At 37.9% G+C, this 27,606-nt stretch overlaps 1 protein-coding gene across 3 annotated transcripts in view; it reads left to right on the plus strand.

The window, feature by feature from the left end:
* The window catches only part of LOC150074975 (ATP-binding cassette sub-family C member 1-like), an 889,139-nt gene that overhangs the window by 818,170 nt on the left and 43,363 nt on the right, over positions 1-27,606 (plus strand). For all 3 annotated transcript variants that reach the window (XM_090388347.1, XM_090388349.1, XM_090388348.1), the window contains one exon: positions 1,715-1,909. In XM_090388347.1, coding sequence (XP_090244473.1) covers positions 1,715-1,909 — 195 coding nt within the window. The remainder of the gene's footprint in view (positions 1-1,714; positions 1,910-27,606) is intronic.

The raw sequence follows: 27,606 nt of genomic DNA on the forward strand, positions 1-27,606 counted from the left end.
GAATTATCTTTCTCAGTTTAATTGATAGCCCTCTAAATCAGTTTGTTAATTGAAAAGCTAGATTTATAACTCTGGTCAGCTGTTAACTTTAATCTTAAATTTTTTGCTATCTCAGAATCTGTGTGTGTCTCTAATTCACTTTTCATTTCAAGTAACCAATATTTAGCAGAATTTTTTTTTTTTTTTTTTTTTAATACAAGCTTAATAATAGCTGTATGGCTTATAAAAGAAGCAACCATACCTGTAATTAAAATTTATTTTTCTGGCATGTGAAAAGAAACACTCCTTCCCATTCAAGGTGTGTTTTATTTTATGAGTTCCTCTAGGAAATTTAATTTATAATTTTGACCTGAAATTTTATTAGAAGAGTAATCATTTTACTTTCGGGAAAAAATTTGGAGCTTCTATCCCCCCGAAAAACTGACAGACCTTTACCTTATGACCAAACACACATTATTTTAAAATGTTTAAATTTAAAAACATGAACACATTATTTAAAAACACTTCCGAAATCTAATCTCTCTCTCTCTCTCTCTCTCTCTCTCTCTCTCTCTCTCTCTCTCTCTCTCTCTCTCTCTCTCTCTGAGGGCAACTCAGAAAATTTTTTTTGCAGCAAAAGCCTGAGGCTTCCTTGCTATGAATATGACTAATGATAATAATAATGTTCCAAAAGTATTAATCTTAAGTAACATATTATTGAAGTAACATATATGTAGTACATAATAAGGATTAAATTGTAGCCAGTTAAAAGATGAAGCACAGATGCGTGTGTGTGTTCTCGATTAAATGGACATATGAAAAAAATTACCCCATATTTATCTTTAAAAATCCAAAACAGATAATTCAAAATTGTTCACTTTTTGATGCCATCTTTATTTTCAATCTATTATGAACTATTAAAATTATTAATATTAAAAACATATATTTTTAATTATTTTTTGAAAATAAAAGACCCTCCTCAGAATTTTAGACATATTTCATTACTTCTTATCCAAATAGTTTTAAATGTTATCTCCCTTATTATCTTGACTGATATTGGGCAAAATGTCAATTTTAAAACTACAAGGTTTAGTAATTTGGATGCTAGCCAGACTTTCCATGACATGAAACCAGAGAGAGTAATGATTTTACCAGAGAGATGCTGCCATGAAACAAAGAATGTGTGCTTCGATAATTGGACACGAGAGATGAGGCTAATTTTAAATTTGTGTTTTTCAGCATGTGCATATTGAGACCAGGCTTAACTTGATTCTGAATTTTTTCTGTTTGCACATGATAAATAATCCAATGAAAATTCCAGACATTTCTGAAATTTTCATTGGAGAAATCCAGAAATGTTTGTTAATTATCATGCAAACAAGAAACACTCAGGATGAAGTTAAGCGTAGTCTTGATAACTGTATGCATATGCTGAAAAACACAAATTTAAAATTAGCAACATCTCTTGTGTCCAATTTTTTGCTACTTTTTTGATTTTAAACTGAACACATGGGTGAAGAGCATGAAATTGCTAAAATGGTTTCAGGGCTCAGAGACTCTACATTGGGCTCCAGATTAAATAAATATTAACAAACAAAAATATTGGAGGAGATGTCGAGAAGTTAACCATCATTTTACGGAATTAGTGTATTTTAAAATAATTTTTTTAAAATGTTTATTTTGTTACCTACGTATTATTTTATTTGTCAGAATTTAATGTATTTTATATATTTAGTGTTGGTCAACGGCAGCTAGTTTGTCTTGCCCGTGCTCTTTTAAGGAAAACAAAAGTGTTGGTTTTAGATGAGGCAACAGCTGCAATTGATCTTGAAACAGATGATCTTATACAGTTGACAATACGGAAGGAATTTGCAGATTGCACTATTCTTACAATTGCACATCGACTGAATACGATTATGGACTATAACAGGTTAGTTATTAAATAAATTAATTGATAATTTTCAATTTGAGAATATACAATATAGTTATTACACTGAAAAAATTATGCCTTCACAATTTTTCCATTTAATACAGTGCAACTTTCAAATATTGAGGGCCCAGTAATAACACTCAATTATAGTGTAAGTTATACTGAAACTTATACTACAAAATGTTACTGGCCTTAACTCCTCCTCCTCAAAATGAAAAGAATTAAGTGCAAAAGATCAAAAAAGTGCTTAGTGTATATTCTTTTAATTCTGGAGAATGACTGTGCCAGTTTCACTTCTCCAAAAGGGAGGAGTTAAACTGGCACAGTCATTGCTAGTTTCACTTGCAGAAAATATACTCTTTAATAATCTTAAAATAGTCAAGAAATAGTTTAAAAATTTTAATGCCATCTCTTATACACAACTAATAATGCAGTTTTCTATATTGAAACAATATCATTTTAATTTTCTGTGATGAAAAAACCCACTGGCCCATTGTATGCATAGCCGCACTTGCTTATGCAGATCATATTCAATATGAATTCACACAAACTGACATGGAGTGCCTTGTGTACTGTTGGTGTGCATTATGTACTGTTGGTATGGTGCCACAAAGGGAGAGGGGGTGTAAAATCTGAACTCCAAATTTCATTCAAAGTTCAGTTCTCTGAACTTTGTATAATTTATATATATAATAAAGATAAAAATGGGATGAAAAATTAAGTGATAATAGAGAGATAAAAATAATATGAGAGTTGCACCTGAGCACACAAAATAGCAGCAAAGGATACAAAAGTTTATATATATGAGGTAAAAATAATAAATCTATTGAAAAGTGTGAAGATGAAGGCATAAATTACACAAAATGACAATATTAATAGAAAATTGATAGCAGAAATTGGAGATATTGAAGGCATGAGAAAGAGAGAAAGACTGTGAATATCCTATATGATATAATGAATTAAATAAAATTATTAGGGTGGGATATTACACCCTATCTGATGCTTGCTATTACTCCATATATTAATCTAATCATTTTTGCTTTACAGTTCCCTTCTCTCTTATTGGCTATCCAATTCAGCCCATAATTTTATTTAATTCATTATATCGTATAGGATATTCACATTCTTTCTCATGCCTTCAGTATCTCCAATTTCTGCAATAATTTATGCCTCCATCTTTGCACTTTTCAAATAGATTTTTTGCTTTTACCTTATATATATATATATATATATATTTTTTTTTTTTTTTCCCCTTTTGCAATTACCTTATATTTATTTTATATTTTATAAACATGCATTTCCACCTAAAAGTCTGGAATCACATTTAATTTTTCTTAATTTTCAAATTTTTATTAAAATGAGACAACTGTTTACCAATTTTTAAAATTCTATTTATAAAATATTTCCGATTATGTATAAAAATCAATGTTAAGTAATATTTAAGAAATATTTAAGAAACTTCTAGATATTCTAAAAATCTAGAATATCCTAGAATATTCATTATAGAAGATTGTAGATAATTCTAGTGTTTTGTAATAATATAAATTGAGCAGTAAGAGATGTAACTTATAAAATCAAACACCCATCATACAGAAAGAATATTTGGTGTAAGTTTTGTGTTTCACAATAAACATGGCAAGAAATAAGAAACTGAGTGTTGAAAAAAGTATATAAATGAAAAAAAGTGAAGTGATAAAAGAAGTATAACTCTGTATAAAGAAAGTTATTCCATGTGAAGTATTGGCAGAAAAACTAAGTATTTCAAGGAGACTGGCAGTTTAAAGGACAAACCACAATCAGGAGGACCATGTGTAACAATGGAAGCACAAGACAAAACTATAACACTGATTTCTAAATGCAATTAACAACTTACTTCACCTGAGAGCTGAGTTCAATAGGAACAGAGCAACTCCCTTGTCCACATGAAAGACACAGTTGGCTTGGACTCTTTTATCAGCATCCGTCAATTTTGTGCTACCACTTTCAAACTGCTGGCACCACTTCACTATGGCTGGACACGACATTGCATTTTCCCCATACACCACCATTATTTCGCAATGAATCTTGGAACAGTTGAGACGTTGTGCCCACAAAAAGCATACGATTCCGTGTACCTTGAACATTCTAGCTGACGTTCCATTATCAATGCCTGCTCCTATACAACTGTTACTACTACGTCAACGAAACTCACCTACCAGGGGGCATACAATACGAACTCCATTTTGCATAGGCATGACATTTGTTGCGCAATTATACCAAGAGATGCCAGCAGGTGTAACCTATTTTTTGAATGACCCTCGTATAAAGGGCTGAGCAATATAGTAATTGTGAAACAAAATAATTTATAATAATTATAAAAGGCAAAAGCCAAAAGGAATAATTTTGAAAGCACTGATGAGACTGGTTATAAGTCCAGTGCCATGAAATATCACATACTACCACTGAAAACTACACTTAAAATTAGCAGGAAACATAGCATACAGCCAAGACATAGAAAAGGTAAAATTATAAAGACTGTGGATATATAGTTCGTTGCTGTGCAGTAAACCTTTTAGCATTAACTAACCTAACATAACCTAACCTAACCTAAATAATGAAATATTATGTCATGAATCTGGCACAGTATTATTTTTCATTTTTACCGATTGGAAATTATTGTAATATTTCATTGTTTAGACTTCAGCATACCATACTTTGATATTTTGTAGTTCCTGACATTGTTAAAAGCTTTCACAGATTTAGAAGTTATGCATGCTAGTATAGAATCTGTAAGGGCTAAGTTGGAAGCAGAGGTATGAAGTGAGTGGAGCAGTCTATAGATTAGAAAATTATGACAGGAGCCTCTACATTCAGATGGAAGGGATGAGAAAATGTGAATGCCTTCTTAGGGGTGGTTTCAATTTGCTCCTTACTGGTTGAAGCAAGTGGGGGGACACCATGGGAGAAAATTTTTTTAAATCAATTAGATTGTTTTACTTAAATCAGATGTTACTAAAACTGGTAGGAGCATGAATGTTGTTCTAGACCCGATTGTCATCCACAAATCAGATGGCATCACAGAACTTGATAGTACAGGAACCATTAGCAGGGAGTGATCACAGAATTCAAAGTTGGATGATGGGGGGAGAGGAGAGAGAGAGAGAGAGAGAGAGGTAGTTGTTAAAGGCAAAGGCTTTTCATTTCAGGGAATTAAAATCCATTCCTATACTATATGGCCTCTGTCAAATGGGGAAACCATACATGGCAGAAGAATACATTAGAATTATAAAATATCTTTAAAGTACATTTCATTTGAATGAGCTGTCTTTTCACCCACATGCAACTAATTCTCGTTTATACAAAGCACAAAACATCTAGTAGGTTATAAGTTAAACACAAAGCAAGAACAGAGACCCCATCTAAGTCAATTCAAATGAAAAGGTAAAGAAAATAAAATGAAGTCATATTTTGGAGAACAGTGGGGGTGGTGGGGATGGGCCATCACATCCTCACCATGAGAAGGTAGCAGCTCTAACTTAATTGTGCTCTCCTTTGAAAATTGATTTTAACAAATTTGGAAAATTTTCTGAAATACTCTCTGTTAACCAGAAGTTCTGGAAGAGTAGCTGTAGGAAGGGTGAGCATTCCTCACTGCAGCACAATGTGGAGGCCAATCTCTGGCTCTCCACAAGAGCGCATTTCTGAAGGTATGAAGCCCAACTGGCACATCCTAGACTTCAAGTCATGTCCCATCAGGACACAGCAGGCCGACAACCCAAACTACATCCAAGGCTGAAACCTCAAGTTGGCAAATGCCAACTTTTCTTAAAGTTATCCATTGGGCTTGCCAAATGGTCTCTAGCTCATCTTTAATGTGCCTACTCAGATGTTAAAAGCAGACCATTGGCCACTGCCTCATCTGGACAACCAAAATCTGTCTAGGAACTCTTTTCTTTAAGGCATATTGGAGAAAGGATCTAGCTACCAGCAGGTCAGCAGAATCTTCCCCACTAATACACACACACACACACACACACACACACACACACACACACAAGCCTCAGTAGCGACTGTTGTACACACTCATGTGATGCCCAGAAGAGGAAAATGTTGTGCCAAGAGAAGAGATCTACAGATGATGTTATAAACTCTAACTCCATATTCAGTAAATGAGCCACAGAAGTCACAAATGCATATATGTATGTGCAAATAAGAAATATAAGGAGAAGAATGCTGAGATAGATGAATAATGAGATAGCCAGTTTAATAAAAAAGAAAAGATGGAATGGGACAGAAATTAACTGTAAATTGATCTATATTAGTACCACAGAAAATGTTTCGCTGGCAAAGGCTGAGTATGAGAAATCAGTCTAAATGAGTAAAGAATGGAGATAAGGAACTTTTCATGTACATGAATACAAAGAAGAAAATGAATCGGATCAGACAGTTAAATAATGGGTGTGGAAAAGTCTTACGTCACCCAGTTGATGTTACTAATCAGCTGAACAGGTACTTCACATCAATCTTTACAGACTAAAAATTCTTTGTGGTAAGGAGAGGCTATATAAGTGAGGCTAAGTAGTATGAGATTAGCAATATTGAAATTACAGATAACTATTTATTTGAAATATTTTCAAGCCTAAAGGTAAGATTTCTCCCAGATTTCAGGCTACATACCAAGTAATTTTGATAGATGCAGAAAAACAGGATATTGAACCATTGAGATTAATTATGGGGTGATCACCAAGAAGTGCCAATCAATTCCATAAAAAGCCAGTCTAGTACATAAAGGCCATTCTAAGGGTGAAGTGAGTAACTGCAGACCAGTCAATCTGACTTCAGTGGCAGGTAAAGGCTAAATATGAAAAAATCAGGGTGGCAGTGATATGCTACAGAGTACCCGGGACATTAGTAATAGTAATCGTGGCACGTGATGCAAAAAAGCAAGCGTATGAGCTTATGTAACATAAGCCAAAAAAAAAATTCTCACAGCCATTCCCTCTAAATGTTTGTCCAGTTCCTCCTTAAATTCATTTAACCTATCAACTTCCACAACGACAAATGGAAGTTTGTTCCAGCAATTAACCACTCGCTGACTAAAGGCAAATTTCCACACATTTATTCAACAGCTGTCTTTCCTCAATATGAATTTATGCCCCTTAGGTTCGTAATCTGAACAAGTGGAAGAATCCCATCAGAATTCAGCATGCTCAACCCATTCAAGGCCTTATACTCCTCAATCAGATCACCTCACAGGTGCCTAGTCTCCAGCTGCTGCAACTTGCAGAACTTAAGCCTCTCTTGGTAAGAGGATCCCTTCATTCCCCTCACCAATCTTGTTGCCCTTCTCTGTACACGCTCAAGCAAATTTACATCCTTCCTAAAATGAGGCCTCCAGACCTGTATGCAGTACTCAAGGCATGGCCTGACCATTGCCTTATACAGAAGGACAATCACCTCCTTTTCCCTGCTTACAAAATTCCTGTATATCATTGACAAAACTTAAATCAGTAGCCATGGGCAGTAATACAGAAAGACAAATGATACTGAAACTGAAGAATAGTGATGGTGTACATATAAATAGCAGAGAAGGCATAATTCAAATAACAGAAGACTACTATAGAGAATTATACAAGGAGCGAGGGAATAATGCCAGCATGGGGAAGATGGATCACAAATTAGTAACACACACACGACATACCCGATATCCTTCCTGATGAGGTAGAACATGCATTGAAGAAAATGAAGAATCAGAAAGCCCCGGAAGAAGATGAAGTTATTGTAGAGTTGTTAAAATTGGGAGGAAGAGACATGACACAGAAACTGGCAATGCTCTTCACAAAATGCATTAGATAATTACACTGCTTAGGCTTGATGCCTAAGGAGTGGAATAATGCAATCATAGTTTTGCTGCATAAGAAAGGAGATAAATCAGAAATTGGAAATTATAGACCAATTAGCTTGTTATCCCACATCTGCAAGTTATTCACAATGGCCATTATTAACAGATTAGAAAGAATACTTGATGAGAATCAACTGAAAGAGCAAGTTGGCTTTAGGACAGGATTCTCAACTATGGATCACCTTCACGTAATATCACAGCTAATGGAGAAAGCAAATGAATATAAAACGCCCATTATGCCTGGTATTTGTGGATTATGAAAAGGCATTTGACTCCATACAGCATAAGGCAATGTTTTGGGCACTGGAAAGACAAGGCATAGATACCCATACATTGATTTTGAAGAAAATATATGAGAACGCTACCTCCTTTATTAGACTAGACAAAGACAGTAGCAAATTTAAAATTGAGAAAGGAGTTCAACAGGGAGACACAATATCTCCAAAATTGTTTACTGCTGCCCTTGAAGAAGCTTTCATAAGATTTGACTGGTCACAGAAAGGAGTCAATGTGAATGGAGAGCACCTAAAACATTTAGAATTTGCAGTTGACATTGTGATCATAAGCCATGATCCCAAAGAATTAGAGGAAAATCTTAATCAGTTATGCAGAGTTAGTAATGATTTCAGACTAAAGATGAATATGGCTAAAACAAAAGTAATGATGAACAAGTATGCCGCAGAAAGGGATATAATCATTGAAGGAGCAGTAGTTGAACAGTTAGATTCATATACTTATCTGGGACAAGTCATCAGCTGTAATAATGATAAATGGCTGGAAGTCAAGAGAAGAATAAATTTTGGATGGATAGCATTCAGGAAATATAGTCACATACTGAGGAGCAATATCCCAATTTGTCTGAAACGTAAAATAATGAACCAATGTATAATCCCTACCATGACTGATGGAAGTGAAACTTGGGCACTCACCACAAGAATGGAAGAGAAGCTGAAAACTACATGGCGAAGAATGGAACAAATTATATTCAGAATCAGACTGTTGGATAAGAAGAGAAACACATGGTTTAGGCAGCAAATTCATATAAAGGACATTCTTACCAACACTAAAGAACTAAAATGTTCTTGGGCAGGACACATAGCTCAAAGACATGATGACAGATGGACTAAGAAAATAACAGAATGGTACACAAGAGGAGCTAAAAGAGAACATGGAAGAACAACAACGGAGACGGACAGATGAAATTCAAGAGTTCATGGGTAGTAAATGGATGATACTGGACCACTGTTGTTTTTTAAATGACATTGATGAAGGGACAGAGGGCATAATGTCAAAATCTGCAGATGATGTGAAGATTGGCAAAGTTGCTAATGATCACTGATAAGTGATGCTCATTCAGGATGATTTGGATAGGCTTTGGGGATAGTCAGAATTGTGGCAGCTGTGTTTTAATGCTGCAGAATGCAAGGTCTTACGCTTTGGGGATAGTAATTGCAAAATAACTTATACACTTGGTGGAGTTTAATTGAAAACAGTAGAATAAGAAAGGGATTTGGAGATCGTGATGCGGCAGGCACGGAGCTCTATGAGCAGTGTAGATAAGCAAATATAGCTTATGGTTTCATGTCGATAATCTATTGAACATTTGCATATAGTGATAGGAGGTCATAATTCTGCTGTATAAGGCATTTGTAAGACAGCACATGAAATATTGAGACACACATTAAGAAAGACATTGCCCTTCTTGGAAAAATCCATAGCAGGCAGCCTGTTTGGTGAGATCTACAGTAACGTGTCCATATGAAGGAACAGTTTGAATATGTGGGCTATGGAGCTTGTTAACCAAGCACCTTAGATTGGACATAATAGAAATGTAACGAGAGGAGTAAGTAATACTCCTCTCGTTACATTACTATTGTAATGTAATGAGAGGAGTATTACTTACTGGAGGCTGTAAATTCATATTACAAGTGGGAGAAGTTTACACTAAATTGTAAGAAGTTGTCTTTTAGCCAGTGAGTTCATTACTGGTATAAAAGGGCGCCTCCGTAGCCAGGTGGGAAGGAGCAGCAGTGCGTAGCATACGCTTCTTGATTAGACCGGGATTCAACCCCGTCACCACCAAATACGGAGGATGCGGAAAGGTCAGGCAATGACCACCGCATATCCCGGAGCAATATGGCCTTAGTTGCTAATGCTCCTAAAAACCAAACAACAACAACAACTGGTATAAAAATTCAAAGCTATCAGTGCCTATCAGTGGAGGGAATCATATAGGTAGTTTGTGGGGGTTTAGTTTTATTTTGGCTGATGCTACAAAAGCTGGGACTCTCTCTCTCTTGCTCATAATAATAATATGTTTGTATTGGTTATCTGTTATAAAGCATTGGCTTATGTTAATGATTTTTTATTATATATGAAAACACATACACACACAGGCCTAGCCACTTTATTACAAAGATGGAAGTTTGCTGTGGACAACAAATTATGCAAAAATATGTAAATCAAAGAGGTCAAATATGATGTGCAGGAAAGTATATAAAGCTGTATGATCTGACTAGCACTCAAATCAGTTTGTTAGGAAGGGGGAGGATCTAACAAACTTCCAAAAAGGTGATTGTCAGTGCATGTTTAACATGTGCTACAGCAGAGTGGATGGTTTCACATGGCATGTGTGCAAAGACTAGTTTATATTGTCATTTTGAGTTATTACTGAATGGAAAAGATGCCTGGAAAACATCCACAAATAGATGGAAATGTAAAGTTATCAGGAAAGCCTTCAACGTCTGGAACGGGTTGTCATATGTAGTCACTATCAAATGTCAAAGTGTTTGATGCATATACTTTACCATGAAAGAAATCTAGAAAGAATTAAAAACTGTAGTGCAGTAGGAGACCTTCATAGAAGCCAATGATCTTGGAAACCAGCTGGAAAATATGGCTAAATGCAGATCGACTGGAGGTGTGTGTGGGGGGGTGCCATTCAACTCCAGTCGATGGCTCTAGTGTGCCATCGACTGGAGATGAACCTTTATGCTTTTCATTACTGTTGGAAGAGGATACATATGGAGGAAACTACAAGAAACTGGTGCTACCATGTACTTTTTTTTTTTTTAGGCTTCTGTGGCCATAATGCACCTCCCAAGGTTTTTGCAGTACTTTGATCGAAGCCCGAGGTGGGAATCGAACCCGCGACCTTTGGGTTGCCAGGCAGGCACTTTACCCACCCGGCTAGCCCGGTCGGCGCTAACATGTACTGGAGAACAGGCTGATGGAGGGATAGAAATAGTGTGGGTATGTTTTCTTCACATACCCTTGGTTCCCTGAAGGACAAAGCAAACACCAGAGCATACCTGAATATTATTATAGATGAGATACACTTTTCAAAGTTGCATATTTACCTCTGTGGAGAGGGGTAACTAACTATCCACCATGCCAAATGTGTGAAAGAGTGGTTTGAAGTGGTCTGGAAACTTCAAGCAATCTGTGGGACTAGAAAGGCATACTTGTAGCAAAATCCTGTACCTGCATCACACTGGGGGTTTAGGGCAGTGCTTTTTTTTTATTTTTTTTTATTCAGTTACATTGGGCCTTTACTTGGCTGAAAATGTTCTGGACTTCTTTTTTGATCCACTGAATGTATAAAAGATACTTTACTTTTCTACTAATTATCAAAATTCTGGCTGAGTTATTTGCATTTAAATTTTAGTTGGAGAGTGGAAAAAACCAAACAAATACTTCTAAAAGGCAATTTGGACACAAATCAAAATTAACACAACTACTATAGAAATGATAACAGAACTAAAACATGTGGCACATCTGTACATGACACATGTACAGATTTGCCACAATATACAACCATAGTCTCAACAGTTATTGGACTACATTGGAGAGAAAAGGAAACAAATGAAACTTTTCATTTGTTTCCTTTTCTCTTTCCTTCTCCACTGCCTTTTCCTTTATCTTTCCTGTCCTCGCTTGCACATTTTCTTCTTCTTTTACTCTTCAACATTTCTCTACACTTCTACTGTTTAGTAGAAGTGTAGAGAACAGTTGAGGAGTATGCATTGCAGGTGCTAGACAGCAGATCCCTGGTCCAGCTCCACATGCCAAGGATAGAAACTAACCCCCTGCAGGCAGGGCTAAGTGGCCAGTCACACCACATGGACAACATAACCTGATATTATACTACAATACTCTTATACTACTACTGACACTCACATGCTCAAAATATCGCCTGAAAAAATCAAACGAATACTTCTAAAAAGCAATTTGGAAATAAGATTTGGACACAAATCAAAATTAACACAACTACTGTAGAAATGATAAGAGAACTAAAATATCTTGGAGTGGTCTTTGATTCAAAATTAACTTTTTACCCCCATTTCACCTACTTGGTGAAGAAAGTGAGAAATTATGTAGGTATGATTGCCAGGATCAGTCAAGCAGACTAGGAGCTCAAAAGAAAGACCCTGGCAATCATATACAGTGCAATGTTCCTACTTGTTATTACCTATAGAACCGGTGCGTGATTCACTCGCTCGGCCATAGTAAGAAACAGGTGATACTAAGGACTTACCAGAGCATGTCACACAATAAGCACACCTGCACTACAGTTGCTGGCTGAAGCTGTCCCACTTTACCTGGAAGTCTATAATACAAGCCAAAAGAGGCTTGTATTATAGACTTAAAAAGGGCATACCCACAGAATGGGGATAGCCCTTGATATAGCCAAAACCTACAATGCTGAAAGAAAAGAATAGCCACAAAGTTCCATGAGCTATGGAAAACAAAGTGGGAGCAGGAAACCGGAGGTGTAATTACCAAAAGGTTTCTGCCACGGGTGGCAATGGTCGGCCCTAAGTGGTATAAATTATAAAGCCTTTACAACCTTCACACAGAAAGTATTCAAAATGCACAGAACTACCCAAAGAATGGCAATTTGGCCCCCCAGCAATTATCAATAGTTAAAATTGCCCACATCTCCCACCATGCCCAAACGATGAGTTAAAAACTGTCAGGACAGCAGTATTCTGAGCCCTGACAGAAACCTGACATAACAAAACCGGATTGATCTGGGTACCCCTCCCCCAGGGGATGGGGTTTTAAAGGGAACCAGATTTGAGTTTGAGTACCCAGTTCAGATTGCCAAATGGCATTTGTTAGCCGGAGCTAGGCAATCCTACACCTTTGACAAAAGGGTTATAAGTACACCCCCATTATATACAGGTAGTCAATCTTTCAGTAGCGTAGCGTAGCTAGGGTCATCGCCACCTGAAGCAACATGTCTTCCTGGTGCCCCTGATTGTGATGGATAATTCCCTCTTCAATTCCCTCTGAAGCTCGGCAAAGGGGGAATTTCCCAGGGGGAAAATTCCCCCTTTGCATCCCTCTTTCTACGCCTCTGCAAACTTTATGAATTTATAAAAATTACTATTACAATGGTCTATGATTTGCATATATTAATAAAATAATTTAAATAACAGAATTAATATAACAAAACAAAAATATCAAAGAAATAGAAACTTTCAAATATTCGTTTATATCTACAGAGAATTTAATTATACAAAGAAAGTAAATATAACTCCAGGGGCTCACATCTGGTGAGTATGGGCTTGGCACACCCAGGATCCTGAGCTGGATATCATCATTCTTCTCTTTCTGGGGCCCCGAGTGCCAAGCGATAGTGTCCAAGCGATTTTCCAAAGCGATATATAGTGCTCTTTCCCAGTGATTTAGTTATATTTTTCTTTCCAGTGCTTTTCTCCTACTCATTTCTTTGTAAGTGGTTCTGTACTTAACAGATCCTAAGTAAGAACCCAGAAAGGAAAATTACCTTTCTTTTCGTAGTATATTTATTAATTTTTTGCACTAACAAACTAACCTCTCCAACCGCTTGGCCACTAGGTGGCACCGCTCCTGCCTCCACGTGGCGGGGCTGGAAGTCTGGGAGGAAAAGCGCTCACTCCCAGGGCTAAAAGGAGCAACAATGGACTGTGATACATGTCCACCACTAGAGCCGACAGGCTCTCAACATACAGAGACTCGAAGAATGGAAGACGATTCCAATCTGGCAAAAAGAATGAAAAAAGACTGTAACAAATCAGAACCACCAGCTTTTCTGATTTTACATTCTTTATCGACTCAGCCGCTAAGCAGACTCTCTCCCTTTGTCATCCAGAGATGTCTGGAGAATGCAGCAGGTACACCGAAAATGGTGAAAAGGCTCCAATCAGGAGATCTCTTAATTGAGACCACTCAAGCAAGGCATTCAGAATTTTTATTAAAAATGACATCTATAAGCGGAATCCCAATCAAAGTCTCACCACATAACACCTTGAACTCCTCAAAAGGAGTAATAAGTGAGTGGGATTTGTTGAACGTAACTGAAGAGGAGATAGTCGTGGAACTAGCAGAACAGAAAGTAACTCAAGCAAGAATTATGATAAAGAAGGATGACAATCTTGTTCCCACACGTAATATTATACTGACCTTTAGTACACCAAATTTGCCGACCTCAGTTAAAGCAGGCTACCTAAACTGCCATATCCGCCCATACATTCCAAACCCTTTAAGATGTTTCAAGTGCCAGAAGTTTGGTCACTCCCAAACAACATGTAGAGGCGAAAATACTTGTCCTAACTGCGGGTCAAAAAACCATTCACAAACAGAGTGCACTGCAAAGGCTCCGGAATGTCCAAATTGCAAGAATGACCATCCAGCATAATCAAAATCATGCGAACTCTGGAAAATTGAAAAAAGAATACAAAAGTACAAGACAGAGAATAAGGTCACATATCAAGAAGCAAGAAAGCAAATAAAGTCAACTATCCCAAAAACCACGTACGCTGCCATTACACTAAAATGCCAAGCTGTTTCAACCCAAACTGATGTATCAATTCCGCCCAATACATCCATTGCAGAGTGGGCACGATCTGTGCTATCAACACCTCAACCTACCAGCAAACCCGTTGTAGTTGATGAAATAAGCAATACCCCTATCACAGTTCCGCCTAAAATAAAATCATGTGATAAAATGTCAAATAAATCACGAAGGCAACAAGCCAGTGAATCACAAAAGGCAAACTCAAATAGAATGGACTCTGAAAATATAACTACACACGATGAAACAGTACTTGATCTTCATGCAGAAGATGATATGGAGACTGGATTTACATCAGGTCAAACTGATGACGTAGAAGAGGGTACAGATTCCGGACGTCCCAATTTTCCTAGAAAAGATAAAATGAAATACGACCGTCAAAAGCAACCCACTCACAAGAAACAGACAGACTCGCCTTCCCTCCTCAAACCCCGATAATGCAGAACATTGTTCAATGGAATTGTAGAAGTTTACGCAGCAATACCGATGACATCTATGATTTAATATCCCGATATGGTCCTATAGCCGTTTGCATACAAGAGACTAATCTAACTCCACAAGTCATTCCATCAATCAGAAATTTTACATTTTACAGAAAAGATAGAAACTCCTCATTATCCGCACGTGGAGGCGTCGCGATTCTAGTTGACTGTAAAATACCATCTAGAAAAATTCCGCTTCAAACCCACTTAGAAGCCATTGCCGTACGTGTATCAGTTGGGCAAATTCTAACTCTAGTATCTCTGTACCTTCCACCTAACAAGATGTGCACGTTTAAAGAACTAGAAGACCTTATAAGACAGATACCACCACCTTTTTGTATCTTTGGTGATTTCAACGCGCATCATCCATTGTGGGGATCAGACCACATGGACAGTAGAGGACACTTGATCGAGACTATACTAGACCAACTGAATATAACATTACTGAACACTGGTGAAAATACTTATACTCACCTTCCCTCTGGATCTATGTCAGCAATTGATTTAACTCTCTGTTCCCCCATATTATACCCCAGTATAGAATGGACAGTATTAAACGACCCACACAACAGTGATCACTTTCCAATCATATGCAGAATCCAAACGCTTCAAACATCACATCCTGATAATCGCTCAAAATGGAAATTCTCCAGAGCAGATTGGAAAAAGTTTTCAACCCGTCTTTCTTTTGATAGCCAATTGATCAAACTACAATCCATTGATGATGCCACAGAGCATATTACCAAACAAATACTGACCACTGCCTCCGAAGCAATACCTCAAGCCTCCACATTTAAACACAAAAACCTTAAACACTGGTGGAATGAAACTTGTACCAATGCCAAAAGGGAAAAAAATAAAGCTTGGAACCTGTTCCGGAAGTTCCCAACTACCAACAACCTAATTCAGTATAAAAGACTAAAGTCAAAAGCTAGGCAAGTTAGAAGAAAAGCCAAAAAGGAATCGTGGATACAGTTTGCCTCCACTATTACAAAAGATACTAACAGTCGTCTCATCTGGAAAAAAATTCGGCAATTAAATGGGAAATATCCACCTCTTCCTTCTCCCATTTTAATCAAAAATGGACAGGAAATTTCTTCCTGTCAAGAAATAGCTAACGTCCTTGCAGAGAATTTTTACCAAACATCTGCCACGTCAGCATATAGCAACTCCTTTCTTAAAATCAAAGCTTCAGCAGAAAGGTACAAAATAAATTTCCATACTTCCCAATATATTGGCTATAATCAACCGTTTAACCTATTTGAACTGCAAACAGCATTAAAGAGATCACCTAACAGTGCAGCTGGACCTGATGGTATATATTATGTAATGCTGGAACATATAAACAGTACAGCCTTGAATTTACTATTAATGTTCTATAATCGGATTTTTCTTGAGGGTACGTATCCATCTTCCTGGCATCATTCCATCATTTTGGCCTTTCCTAAACCAGGAAAAGATCACACATTTCCAGAAAATTACCGACCTATTTCTCTAACTAGCTGCCTAAGTAAAATCCTAGAAAGAATGATACACAGACGGCTTACCTGGGCTCTTGAAACTAAACAACTGATGAACAACAATCAGTTTGGTTTCCGACAAAACAGATCCACTTTAGATCTAATGGTGAAAGCCGAGACTAACATCCGCAATGCTTACGTCAAAAATGAACATCTTGTAATGGTAAGTCTCGATATAGAAAAGGCTTTCGACACTACCTGGAGATACGGCATATTGAGAGAGCTTCATTCCATAGGATTGCGAGGGCACTTACCAGAATTCGTTAATTTTCTTCAACACAGAACCTTTCAGGTCCACTATCAATCTGTACTTTCCCGGTCCTACACTCAAGAAGAAGGTATCCCGCAAGGATCAGTACTGAGCTCTACCCTTTTTTCACTTAGACTGAACACCATAACACACAACATCCCAAATACTGTAGAACTATATATGTATGCTGATGATCTAACTATATCTTTCTGTTCCAAAAATATACATACCATTGAAAGACAGCTGCAACTCTCTATAAATAAGTTGGAGGCATGGGCAATGCAGAATGGATATCGTTTATCAGACCAAAAAACAATTGCAGTTCACTTTTGCAAAAAACGTAAGCTACACCCAGAACCAGAACTCAGATTAAAAAACCATTTGATCCCTCTCACCAGTAATTTCCGTTTTTTAGGCCTAATATTGGACACCAAACTGAACTTTATTTCACATATCACACACCTCCGAACTGTCTGTCTAAAGAAACTTAATATACTTAGGTCCATTTCTGCTATGACATGGGGAGCTGATAGGTACACTCTATTACATTTGTATCGTGCTATTATCAGATCTCGTTTAGACTACGGTGCTATTGTATATGATTCAGCTAGGAAAAGCGCATTAATCAGACTTAATACCATCCAACACAGTGCCCTTCGAACTGCTCTGGGTGCATTTAGAACATCCCCTGTTCAGAGTCTGTATGTAGAGGCACACGAACCTCCACTTCACCTTCGAAGGAAAATGTTGCTTCTAAATTATGGAGCTAAAATTCAGAGCCTTCCAGACCATCCCGTTCGACCGTTGCTTTCCAACCCTGAGTGGACAACGTTCTATAACAGTAAACCGAATGAAAATAGACCAACTGGCATGAGACTAAAAGATTTGCTTCACACCTGGAATATTGATTTTGATAACATACTTAAAGAAAGCGATATTCCTGATCCACCCTGGTCTGTAAATCTCCCTCACTGTGATATGCACTTTCAGCAATGGGGAAAGAACTCCCTGGCAGATGAAAATATCAAACAACTACATAAAGAACATACCCTCAACAATATACAAAGCTACCAAATATATACAGATGGCTCAAAAACAGATTCTACAGTTGGTGCCGCAGCTGTCTTTCCATCTTTTACAGTCTCCATATCACTACCAGTTGAATGTAGCAGTTACACTGCTGAGTTATATGCAATTAAACTAGCCTTACAGAATATTAACACTATCCACAATACTAGCAGTATAATATACACTGATTCTTTGAGTGCAGTGTCTGCTTTGGGTAATCAGTTTTCAATATCACAACCAATCGAAAAACAAATCATTTGCTACTTAAACCACCTACGAAGTAGGAATCATAAAGTGAAATTCTGCTGGATCCCAGGGCATTCTGGTATCTTAGGCAATGAGAGAGCAGATCAGGCAGCCAAAAATCCAAACAGTACAACACCAGCAAATTATAAAGTACCATATAGAGATTATTTGAAGCATATAAAAAAAGTCTATATGTTTCAGTGGTCAGAAATATGGAAGGCACAAAGTAATAACAAGTTGCTCCAAATCAAAAAAGAACCTGCGTTATGGATTTCCAGCTTTAGACAAAATAGACAGGAAGAAGTTGTTCTAGCAAGACTAAGGATTGGACATACTCATCTAACCCATATGTTTCTACTCATGGGGGATGACCCACCTCGATGCACGCATTGTTCACTACCGCTTACAGTCAAGCATATACTTTTAGATTGTCCTCACTATTCTCCTTTCAGAAGAATTTTCCATTCTCAATCACAACTACAAGAACCGTTATCGCTTAACCACATGATTGGCAATAGTGCTAACCTAGCTACACTCTATACATTTCTGAAGGAAATACATATATATGAATTCCTATGATGCCAAAATAGAACATATTATATTACCTTAGAATAATAATGTAGGACCTGGCACATTTTGGCCTTAGTTGCCCTTGTGCCTTTAAACACCAATACCAATACCAATTCTCTTTCTGGGTGATTCCTTTCCACTTCTGACTCTTGTTCTCAGGGTAATTCAAAATTTTTTTTTTTTTTTTTTTTTTTGCTGGTGCAGCATAACCCTCAGGCTTCCTTGCACCTTATGGCTAATAATAATAACTATAAATGAAATTAGAAAACCAGATAGTTTGTTTACATATCTAGTATAAAATCATAGAAACAAAATATTGCGAAATATAGTACTTTTAACTTTATAACATAAACTAAAAATATACAATGAAGGTGTATTATTTTAATTGAATTTTTCTCGCTTTGAAGGACCTTTCACAAGAAGCTACTGTTACAGGCAGGGTAAGAAAAATTCATAGCGCTATTTCTATATTTAGATAAGATTCTATTAGACCAGCGGTTCCCAACCTTTCTTGACTCACGAATCCCTTTCATCATAATATTTTTTATCACGAACCACTAAGCCTATATTCTCTGAAATCGTTTAATATTTCTGAATTTTTATTACAAAATATTTCCAGTACTATGTTTTTATAAGTGACTTAGCATAATAATAATAATTTTTATTATTAAATATCATTTATACTTTTTAAAGCAGTTATTAATCAGTCCAAACTAGATTTCAAACAGGCTAAGAGTACAAAACTTGCTTCTTGTCCAATGGTAGCTGACCATTCTGGTCTCTTGCCAAAACTATTGGCTGCAATTTTTACCCATCTCCATTCCCACTTCTGTCAAAACCAGATGGTTCTGTTGCCACATCAGCCAAAGATAAATCTGACCTGTTGGCATCCTATTTTTCTTCCAACTCATGTATTGATCTTGGTAAATGAACTCAAACCATTCTCTGTACATTCCATTCAATGTCTCTTGTGGTTTTCTGTCAAAAGGACTTCAGAAGGATTTTGATGAATCTGATGCTAAGAAAGCTCCAGGTCCTGATGGTATTTCTCCACTTGCTCTCAAACCCTGAGCTCCTGAACTTACTTCTGTTCTTTGCCGCTTTTTTCACTTCCTTATTCCAAAGGTGTTTTTCCTTCTGCTTAGAAATTTGCTCATATCCAGCCATTTCCTAAAAAGGGTGACAAATCCCTTCCAATTATCGAAAAATGTGACAATTATCGAAAAGGGTGACAAATCCCTCCCAAATCCAATTATCGTCCGATTGCAACTTTTTTTCTACTTTTTCTAAAGTAGTGGAGAAATCAATTAACCGCCAACTCTTAGACTATCTAGAAACATTCCATCTGATCAACGATCGCCAGTATGGATTCCATCAGTGTCGATCCACTGGTGACATTCTGGCTTATGTTACCCATTTATGGACAAATTCAATGGAAAAGTTGGGTGAAACACAAGCAGTTGCTCTTGACATCTCCAAGACTTTCTTTCATGTTTGGCATAAAGTTCTTCTAAATAAGCTTCCATCCTATAGTTTGCCAGCTGTTTTTTGTAATTGAATATCCAGTTTTATCTCTGACCGCTCACTGGTTAATAGTAGACAGCTCTCTGTCTTCTAACTTCTCCACTAATGCTGGTGTTCCTCAAGGTTCGGTTCTTTCTCCCGCTCATTTCCTCTTGTATATTAATGGCCTTCTTCCATTGACCAGAAACTGTATCCATAGCTTTGCTGACGATAGCACATTGCATTCCACCTTCCAGTTTGAGAAACCTTGTCCTGCTCAAACAGCTTCAACTTCTTGAATATCCACTACCATTTCCTTAAATGCTGATCTCCAGGTAATTCTCCAGTGAGGCAAAGGTAACTTAATTTCAATCATTCTAAAACTCAGTCCTGTCTTATATTTCGCAAAAAGGATTCTTCTGCTCCTATGTTTATCTTTGATGACACTCTGATTTCTAGGCAACACCTTGGAGATTACCCTGACTTCTAATCTCTCCTAGCATAAGGCACATTACATGTATTGTTTCCTCTGCATCTAAAAAACTTGTTTTTCTTTTTTTCTCATGGAGTTACTTTTCTTCCAAACTGCTGTTTACTCTGTAGAAATTGCAAATCCGGCCTACCATGGAATATTGTTCCCACATCTGGGGTGGTGCCCCCAAAACCTCTCTCAGGCTTCTAGATTCCATTCAAAAGAGGGCAGTTAAGTTAATTAATGTCTCATCTCTAACAAAAAAAAAAAAAAAAATTATGATATTAGGGGCACCCATAAATGATTACATCTACCCATATATTTATTGTGTCTGAAACCGATTAGCTCAGCCATGGAGTGAAAAAAGCCCATTAAAATTCCTCACGTCATCGACAGGATTCGAACCTGGGCCTTTTCCACCCTGTGTGGGGAGGACGGTGACGATACCACTGTGCTACTGCACAACAGTCTCATCTCTAATAGAGTCTCTCCACTCTCTGTCTTATAGACCTTTGTTTAGATACTTCCACGAGCACTGTTCTTCTGAATTGGCTTCTCTCTATTTCAAAGCAATCCGAACAAGTGCCGCAACCAGTCAACATTCTTTTACCGTCCAAGTTACACAGCTATCATACTAACAATTACACAAGTACACTTTTTTTTTCCAATACTTATTTAGCATTTAGCATTAGCATTAGCATTAGTAGAGGCATTTGATGCAAGAAAGCAAGCTTATGCAGCATCAGCCAAAAAAAAAAAAAAAAAAAAAACCACTTCCACTTCACCCCTCTGTTCGTTCAAAATACCTGTCCAGCTGAGCCTTAAACTTATTTAGGCTATCAACCTCCAACCACAAGGGATGGAAGTCTGTTCCACCAACCAACCACCCGCTGGCTAAAGGCAAATTTCCGCACGTCTATCCTACATCTGTCTTTCCTCAATTTGAATTTATGCCCTCTCAGGTGATTTTTCTGAGCTAGAGGAAGAATCCCATCAGCATTGAGCATGCTTAAACCATTCAAGGCTTTATACACCTCTATCAGATCACCTCGCTGGAGACTAGGCACCAGCGAGGTGATCTGATAGAGATGTGTAAAGCCTTGAATGGTTTAAGCATGCTCAATGCTGATGGGATTCTTCCTCTAGCTCAGAAAAATCACCTGAGAGGGCATAAATTCAAATTGAGGAAAGACAGATGTAGGATAGACGTGCGGAAATTTGCCTTTAGCCAGCGGGTGGTTGGTTGGTGGAACAGACTTCCATCCCTTGTGGTTGGAGGTTGATAGCCTAAATAAGTTTAAGGCTCAGCTGGACAGGTATTTTGAACGAACAGAGGGGTGAAGTGGAAGTGGGTTTTTTTTTTTTTTTTTTTTTTTGGCTGATGCTGCATAAGCTTGCTTTCTTGCATCAAATGCCTCTACTAATGCTAAATGCTAAATAAGTATTGGAAAAAAAAGTGTACTTGTGTAATTGTTAGTATGATAGCTGTGTAACTTGGACAGACTTAGGCACAGACTGGTTTCTAACAGTACACAATACTCATTCCACAGAGTCAGACAGAACACAAGCGCCACCTAATTGAAGACGTCTACCAAGATAGGACTTTTTTTTTTGTACAAATCACAGTGCATTCACACAGTCACCGCATAGTTTACACAAGTGACCAGCTTTTACAATTTAATTTGTACTGTTTAACCCAGAGATAACATTAATTTTTTATATATATTCAGGGTATAACAGTCAACATGTATTGGACATTCTCATTCAGTCTGCATTTATGCACATTCAACTCATTCATAACACTACCCTGAATAAGACTGTCACACACTTTGATTCCCCCCTCCAGGTTAAGTGGACTCATTTCCTACCCAGCATATTACAGTGTTATGCACACATACATGGAAGCAAAACACAAAATTTACTCAGTCACTAATTTGAAGACATACATGCATGCCAAACACACACACATGCATACACACACGCACACCCCTACCGAAATTCATCCACACACACACACACACACTCTTACATGCACTCGTATGTAAGTGCATTATTGGTCAAAGTAACACTTGCACATACCTCCCTCAAGAATTCTTGTTTGCTACCTCAACAGAACATATTAGCAAGATATTCTGAGGGCAGAAATGTTTCAAATGAACTTTTCAGGTAGCTAATGTCAGGGAAGCGAGCTTAAATAACTTTAAGGGATGTGTCAGGATAGTTAACTATACAAGAACACTAAGTCTTAATTGTTTATATAGTAATGTCAGAAGTGTCGTCAATAAAATGAGTGAATTCGAACTGCTGGTTAGGACAAGTAACGCTGATATAATAGGGCTTGCAGAAACACGGTGCCACCTGGAGATAGGGGATGATGAGTTTCAGTATGGTATGTATAATGTATTTAGGAAGGATAGGGAAGATAGAAAAGGGTGGTGGGGTCATGCTTCTTATCAAAAGTAGCCTGAGCACAACGAAAGCTTTCCTGGATTCAGACATTTCGCATGCTAGTATAGAATCTGTATGTTGTGAAATAGTTGGAAGCAAAAGTATAATGAGAATGCAAGCAATCTACAGGCCAGATGATTGTGAAGATTATGATGAGAGCATCTACATGCAAATGAAATGGGCAAGTAAGCGTGAATGTCTTATTGTGGATGATTTTCATTTGCCTCTAATTGATTGGAACAAATGGGAAGGAAACTGTACAGGGGGGTCAAAATTTTTAAATCAACTAGATGATTGCTATTTGTATCGACATGTCAGGGAAAGTACTAGGGAAAAGAATACTCTATTAACTGGGTAGATATCTCACAGTAAGCGAATAGAATTGAATTGTGGTATACCTTTAAAACATTAATCGCAAAAGCCTTGAATGCTTATATACCATTAAAAAAATACTCCACGAGGAGGATTCCAAGTTGGATGAATAATGAAGTTGTCAGATTACTTGAGTAGGAAAAGTCAGAGCAATAAAAAGTACTGAAGTCTATAACAGCTACAAATTGATCTCTAATAGTGCCACAGAAATGATAAGGCTGGCAAGGCATTAGCATTAGTAGAGGCATACAATGCAAGAAAGCAAGCTTATGCAGCATCAGCCAAAAAAAAAAAAAAAAAAAAAACTCCCATTTCATCCCTCCATTCATTCCAAATGCCTGTCCAGCTCAGCCTTAAATTTATTTAAGCTATCAACTCTCACAACAAAAGATGGAAGTCTGTTCCACCAATCAACTACCTGCTGGCTAAAGGCAAATTTCCACACAGGGAGGAGGGGTTATGCTATTAGTTAAGAAACACATAAAAACCAAGGAAGTGAAGCCAGTCGACATCGCTGGACAGTGCAGTGTGGAGTCAGTTTGGTGTGACATAAACATTGGGAGATCAAAATTGAGAGTAGGAGTGTGCTATAGGCCTAATGACTCTGATGAGTATAATAAGGAACTGTACAGGGAAATAGAGTGGGCCAGTAAATCAGAGTGTCTTATAATGGGAGATTTTAATTTCCCAGATATTGACTGGAATTTGGGGGCTGGTTACTCACACACTAGCAGGACTTTTGTGGATTTATTGGATGATTGTTTTCTACATCAGCATGTTCGGGAGGCAACTAGAGGGAGTAATACTCTTGATTTGATTATCAGCAGTGATTCTTCATGCATTAAGAATCTGCAGATAAATGAACCACTAGGTGGCAGTGATCACAGTGTGCTGAAGTGGGATTTACTCAAAGAGGTAACTACCATTAGGGGTAAAGGGAAGGGTTATTGCTTCCGTAAAGGCGACTACGATGGACTGAGACAGTATTTAAATTCTATACAGTGGGACCAACTGATGATGTTACCAACAGCAAATTCAAAATGGGAAGCATTCAAAGAACTTATCTTGGAAGCTACTAGGCTTTACATACCAACTAAGAAATATTGTTCAAGGTTTAGGCCAAAATGGATGTCAGATGAACTAATAAGGCATATGGCAGAGAAGAAAAATGCATGGGGTACATACAAATTAACACATGACACAGAAGCCTATGATAGATACAAGTTGATATGCAACCAAGTTACAAAGGAGGTTAGGCAGGCGAAGGCAGATTACGAGAAATCCTTGGCAAGGGATGCAAAGAAAAACAGCAAAGAGTTCTTTACTTATGTAAACTCTAGAAGGAAGGGGATGAATCAGATTGGTCCACTTGATATTGATGGGTCAAGTGTTGATGATCCTGCTCAGGTAGCTAACAAACTAAATGAATATTTTGCATCGACATTCACATGTGAGGAGTTATTCAGCGAGGGGAATGCCAGAGGTGTGTTCAACTCTAGCAGTAGCTACAGAATCTTGAAATAACTGGGAGTAAAGTGGAGGAGAAACTGTTGAAGATAAACACAAGAAAGGCACCCGGGGTGGATGGGATCTATCCAGTTATATTAAAGGAGGCAGCAAAGGAAGTAAGCAAACCCTTAGCCATAATTATGAGAGCTTCCTTGGACTCAGGGGAGATACCCATAGACTGGAAATGTGCAAATGTGACCCCAATTCACAAAGGAGGATCAAAGGCTGACACAAGTAATTATAGACCTGTGAGCTTAACTTCTGTTCCAGGAAAATTAATGGAGGCACTGGTTAAAGAAGCACTGCAGGATCATTTAGACAAGACTTCAGTTATAGCTCAGACACAGCATGGTTTTGTTAAGGGGAAGTCTTGCCTGACCAACTTGATTGGATACTATGATGCAGTCACAAAAGAACTGGATGCAGGGAATAACTTTGATATTATATACTTGGATCTTAGAAAGGCTTTTGATACTGTTGCACATGGAAGACTGCTGCACAAATTGGAGCAGTGTGACATTGGAGGCAAATTGCTGCTATGGATAAAGGGGTGGTTTAGGGGGAGAAAACAGAGAGTGGTAATCAATGGACACTGCTCATCGTGGACTGATGTTATTAGTGGAGTCCCTCAGGGCTCAGTGTTGGGTCCATTATTGTTTTCTGTATTTATAAATGATATTGATGATGGTATATCGGGCTTAATGTCCAAGTTTGCAGACGATACAAAGGTTCGCAGGGTTGTCAAGGACACTACTGACACTATGCTGCTGCAACAGGATCTGGAAAGGTTGAGCAGATGGGCTGAGAGGTGGCAAATGAAGTTTAACATTGACAAATGTAAAGTACTACACATGGGAAACAGCAACCCCAGAGCAACGTATCAACTCTGTGGTACTACACTGACAGTGGTAGAGAATGAAAGGGACTTGGGGGTGGTTGTGCAGGCAGATATGAAGTTCTCTGAACAGTGCAGACGGGCTGCAAAAGTAGCCCATGGAGTATTGTCAATGATATACAGGAATTTTTCCAGCAGGGATAAGGAGGTGATTATTCCATTGTATAAGGCGATGGTCAGGCCACACCTAGAGTACTGTATACAGGTCTGGAGGCCTCATTTCAAGAAGGATGTAGAGCTGCTGGAACGAGTACAGAGAAGGGCAACAAGATTAGTGAATGGAACAAAGGGGTGCTCTTACGAAGAAAGGCTTAAGTTTTGCAAATTACAGTGTCTGGAGACTAGGCACCAGCAAGGTGATCTGATAGAGGTGTATAAAGCCTTGAATGGTTTAAGCATGCTCAATGCTGATGGGATTCTTCCTCTAGCTCAGAAAAATCACCTGAGAGGGCATAAATTCAAATTGAGGAAAGATGTAGGATAGATGTGCGGAAATTTGCCTTTAGCCAGCGGGTGGTTGGTTGGTGGAACAGACTTCCATCCCTTGTGGTGGAGGTTGATAGCCTAAATAAGTTTAAGGCTCAGCTGGACAGGTATTTTGAACGAACAGAGGGGTGAAGTGGAAGTGGTTTTTTTTTTTTTTTTTTTTTTGGCTGATGCTGCATAAGCTTGCTTTCTTGCATCAAATGCCTCTACTAATGCTAATGCTAATCTATTCTACAGCTGTACTTCCTCAATTTGAATCTGTGCCCCCCTCAGGTTCTTAATCTGACAATCCCATCAGCATTCAGCTTGCTCAAGCCATTAAAGGCCTTATACACCTCAATCAGATCACCTCGCCGGTGCAAACTCTCCACGTGCTGCAATTTGCAGAACTTAAACCTTTCTTGATAAGAGCACCCCTTCTTTGTACTCGTTCTAGCAACTCTACATCCTTCGTAAAATGAGGCCTCCAGACCTGTACACAGTACTCTAGGTGTGGCCTGACCATTGCCTTGTATAACTGGATAATCACCTGCCTGTCCCTCCTAGTAAAATTCCTATATATCATTGACAAGACTCCATGCCCTGCCCTAGCAGTCCTTTTCACTTTCCACTTTCCTGAGTGGAAGGTGAAAAGCAATAACCAAAGAGAAACGTACCACACAGTTGGTACGTTTCTCTTCAGTTATTGCTACTCATATGCATTAACTGAAGTTTAACATTTGTCAATGTTAAACTTCAGTTGCCACTTCTCAGCCCATTTGCCCAACTTATCTAGATCCAGTTGGAGTAGCATACTGTCTTTAACAGCCCTGCCAAACTTTGTATCATCTGCAAACTTGGACATTAAACCTGATATACCTTCATCGATATCATTGATAAATATACAAAACAACAATGGGCCGAACATCGAACCCTGGGGAATTCCACTAATAACATTTGTCCATGAAGAGCAGTGTCCATTGATTACCACTCTCTGTCGTCTTCCATTCAACCATACCTTTATCCGTTGTAGCAACTTACGCTTAATGCCACATCTCGCCAATTTGTACAGTAGTCTTCCATGTGCAACAGTATCAAAAGCTTTCCTGAAATCCAAGTATATGACATCAAAATTACTTTTGGCATTCTGTTCCTTTGTGACCACATCATAATAT

This window comes from Mastigoproctus giganteus, chromosome 14 (genome assembly GCF_048544385.1).
Source record: "Mastigoproctus giganteus isolate SK-2022 chromosome 14, ASM4854438v1, whole genome shotgun sequence".
Classification (NCBI taxonomy): Eukaryota; Metazoa; Arthropoda; class Arachnida; order Uropygi; family Thelyphonidae; genus Mastigoproctus; species Mastigoproctus giganteus.